We start from the raw sequence: 3,786 nt of genomic DNA, 5'->3' as shown, positions 1-3,786 counted from the left end.
GGTCTCTTAATATTTAACTCAGGTTTCGGCCTGTGTACCCACCTCTAACTGCTCTCTGCTCTGCAGGGTTCAAGGATTTGACTGCGTTTGGATTCTAGACAAAATTGCAGAGATAAAGCGACAAGGAGACAGCGACACAGATTTTCTATCTTTAGGACACAAATTGTAAATTGTGTATATGTTCATGTCTTTATCTCTACGACCAAATGATTCCTACTATCATTGCATACCTATATCAAAGACAATATCCGAATGAAAGATTCATGTATATCAGTTGCTGTAAATATTTTCCCAGTCGTATATATTAAGGCCGAGGGCAAAATGAACTCAAGCAAGTCACATACTAGTGAACCCAAACATATTAATATAATAACCGAATTTAAGAGAAACAAAGAACTGATATATGAGGGATAGGCAAATGGAATAATAATCAAAAGTCAAAACTAATCCAATTCTTTTAATAAAAAACTTGAAAGATACAATGCCACCAACCATTCATCTCTTGTGCAAATATAAACGGTATTCTGGAATATCATCCTTTTGCTCACAAAAATACACACTAGAAAATCAAGACAAAATTCCTTATAATTAATGCAAGCAACAATAATTAAGAAATGAAATCAATATTACAATGCATTGCTGGGTTGCGTGGGTGAAACTCTCTGAGTTTTACACCTGTAAATGATGAGAATTGATAATTCAGAGAAGTGTGTTAATGGGAAATAAGAACGTGTTAGACGGTGGCTTACATGATCTTATCTTTAATCAGAGTGTATTCAAGTTCCTACCTCTTCAAATCTAAAAATAATAGCAGAGTAATTCACCTGTTACACTGTAATCTGGAAGCATAATTATGGTTGTTGCAATTTGTGCACATCCAATCTCCGCTACGCCATTGCTTTGCTCTGTTAATTCAAACAGATAAAAGTAATTAAGTAATAATGCTAGGAGTAGGAGTGTATAATATCATCATTTAAGAGTTGACAAACACAAAAAAAATGTCTTCAATATTATATTGAGCTTATGTGAGAGTCAGAGGAAATTACCCTTTTCCAAGGAGTGCAGGTGTAGAAACTTGAGGTGGAAATAGCGTCGGTATTGGCAACGTTGAAGCTATGCTTGAGTTTATGCTAGGAAATGACGGGAGCACTCCAGGTTTTGGATCTCCGCTTGTTCCTACTACTTGGTCATTAGTCTGCACAATAAGTGTAAAGGGAATAAGAAATTCAAAGAGAAAGAGCATTAGCTATGATGACAAACGAGATCTAAAATCACAGAAGAATTAGAAATTCAATTAAAGCCCCAAAAAAGTTCTTACAGGTCCCACGTTCAATCTCTTCTTGTCCCAGTCATCAACCAATTCTTCAGAAGCTAACCGTTTTGTCCCAAGTGCTTTGAACCAAATAAGTGTAAACAGCATGAAGTTAACATCAATCACCACAGAAAATTTCATTTTTACCAAAAATATCTCTGTAGTACTGCAATGTTCCCAGAAGGAACACCTTATGTATCTTGCACCTATAATATATACACTAACTTAAAAAAGAAAGAAAGGCATACCAGGTGGAAAAGCGTCGCATTTTTTACACTGCAAAAAGATTCAACATAGAAACATATCAAACTTAAAAAATGAATACTTCAGTGCTTGTGTAATTCTACATCATTTATAATTTATAAGTAGAATTCAAGACTCTACCTGCGAGCGCGAAGAGTAATTATGGAAGCCACAATTACAGATCCAATCCCCATTCCGCCACCCCTTTGGTACAGATAGGTTTTGACTGTTGGAATTTTCAATAGGAAGTCCAGAGCTATAATTTGCACCAAGCAGCCATAGGGGAAGTGGTTGGACACCATACTTATCTGATCCTAACATCGACCAATTGGAACCTAAGTGGAGTGACTGAGGTGGAGCACCGGCACCATTGCCAATCAATCCAATATTCAACTTTTGATCTGGTCCCCCAGGAGCCCTGGAGAAGTAATTTGGATAAGCAGGGAAAGATGCCCCGGTCATTGCAATTGCTGGCATAGCTGCTATCTCCTTTGGTTGTCCGCACTTCTTGCACCTCTCTCTTGATGCATAATTGTTGTTAGTGCAGCCTATTGATCCATAGTATAAAATCCATCCCCACAAAGCATCCAGAGGGAAAGGAAGCCAAGCATACGCACACCAACACGTCCCACGCACACCAACCCGTCCATTTCACACAAAAATACACATACAAAAGCACAAATATCTCAACCTAGTTGACAGCATGTTCTTCATCTTAAAGTTCAATACAAGATCATAAGCCAAAAATAAAACATCAAATGCAATGCTAAGCTGTTCATGATTTTGTCAACTAACGGGAAACCCTAAAATAACAAAGGAAATGCACAACTCAATTCGTGGTGTTGACTACATAAGGTTCTAAAATCACTATCCTTGAGAGAAATCAGGTTCTAAAACTAATTACATGATAAAGCTAGCCTATGTTGTAGTCAATACCCTGGATTTGGATTTTAATCTCCATTCAATTTCCAGCTTCCAGAACACTCAAATTCAAGCTTGCAAGTGTCGCCGCATAATATATGAGCCAAATTCAAAGAGCTAGTTGGTCATTAGTGAACTGAACAAGTGATGTTTAGTGACTAATTTTGCTTATTTTCATTTCATTTCTGTATCTTATCCCCACTAACAACATTGAATTCAAATATACAAACATATAGGCACAAACCGCAAAGCATGAATATCATATGAGAAATGTTAACATGACACTATGGCCAGAGACTCCCATCCACCATTGGATGGAACATGCGCTCCATACATCCAATCCAACAGTCGATGAGAGTATGTGGCGACGGTGCCCCTCAATTGTTAGATTCAAAAAACATTACTCAACCCACTATCTCAGTTCTGTTCAGTATCCAATCAATTTGTAAAATCTCTCCACATTCAAAAACAATTAGTAAAGCAAACAGAGATAAAATTGACAAGAGAGGATAGGAGGTCTAACCAGTGCAGATCCAATCACCAATTCGAGGTAGCCACTTGGAATCAGAAGGGGTTTTGGTATCGACAAGGATCCGTGGCTGCTTGCAACGGTTACAGAATGATCTGAATGCGTAGTTTCTGTTGTTGCAGCTGCTACAATCCCAATCCCCATCTCTCCCTTCTCCCATTCTCCTTCTTCTCTCAATCCTCAACTGCCTCTGCAATAATCCACATTATCATATAGACGTAGTAATGTAATTACAATGATAATCGTAATAAACAGTTAGGTGAAGAATGAAATGCATATGTTGTGTAAAATAAACGAGAAAGAGAAAGCTGAAAGCACCGTTTTTTTTCCCTCTTACCTATTGGCAGATAGAGTGAAGATGGAAGAAGGCGATGGAACGGGATGAGATGAGATTGTGAAAAATGAGAAAGGATTGAATGAATGAGATGGTGATGGGAGTGATGAAAGTGGAGGGTGAGATTGAGAAGAATCAGAGAGTGAACTGAAAACCCTAGTACGAGCGAAGCGTCTTCTAAGAACAACACTGGTGCATAGTTTCAGCTTCCATTGTGTATCTCTCTCTTTCTAATAATATAAGTTTAATTTTAAACTAAAACAAAAACTTTTTTTTTTTTCAAAAGATAATAGTGATATTTTATAAAATAGAAAAAAAATATAATGTCTAAAAGTCAAGACAAAAAAAATAAAAAATGAGAATTTATAAATATGCATGAACATATTGAAATTGTAAGAAAAAATAATATGAAAAAGTAGATATAGAAGAGACTTTAGAACACGATGC

General features: G+C 36.8%; 1 protein-coding gene across 2 annotated transcripts; it reads right to left on the bottom strand.

The window, feature by feature from the left end:
* LOC107614331 lies at window positions 406-3,570 on the bottom strand. 2 transcript variants are annotated; one of them, XM_016316574.2, is made up of 8 exons: window positions 3,343-3,570; window positions 3,000-3,195; window positions 1,697-2,103; window positions 1,561-1,588; window positions 1,319-1,392; window positions 1,047-1,195; window positions 825-905; window positions 406-675 (listed from the first exon to the last, which is right to left on the bottom strand). In XM_016316574.2, the coding sequence occupies exons 2-8, from the start codon at window positions 3,163-3,165 to the stop codon at window positions 627-629; spliced, it is 954 nt and encodes a 317-aa protein (XP_016172060.1). In that variant the 5' UTR covers window positions 3,166-3,195; window positions 3,343-3,570; the 3' UTR covers window positions 406-626. The 2 variants fall into 2 exon arrangements, with proteins under 2 accessions (XP_016172060.1, XP_016172123.1); XM_016316637.2 differs by lacking the exon at window positions 3,343-3,570 and having other exon boundaries at window positions 1,697-2,075; window positions 3,000-3,138.

The sequence above is a fragment of the Arachis ipaensis genome, chromosome B01 (genome assembly GCF_000816755.2).
Source record: "Arachis ipaensis cultivar K30076 chromosome B01, Araip1.1, whole genome shotgun sequence".
Taxonomy (NCBI): Eukaryota; Viridiplantae; Streptophyta; class Magnoliopsida; order Fabales; family Fabaceae; genus Arachis; species Arachis ipaensis.
Note: the sequence above shows the minus strand (reverse complement) of the source record. Positions and strands in the feature narration are given on the sequence as shown.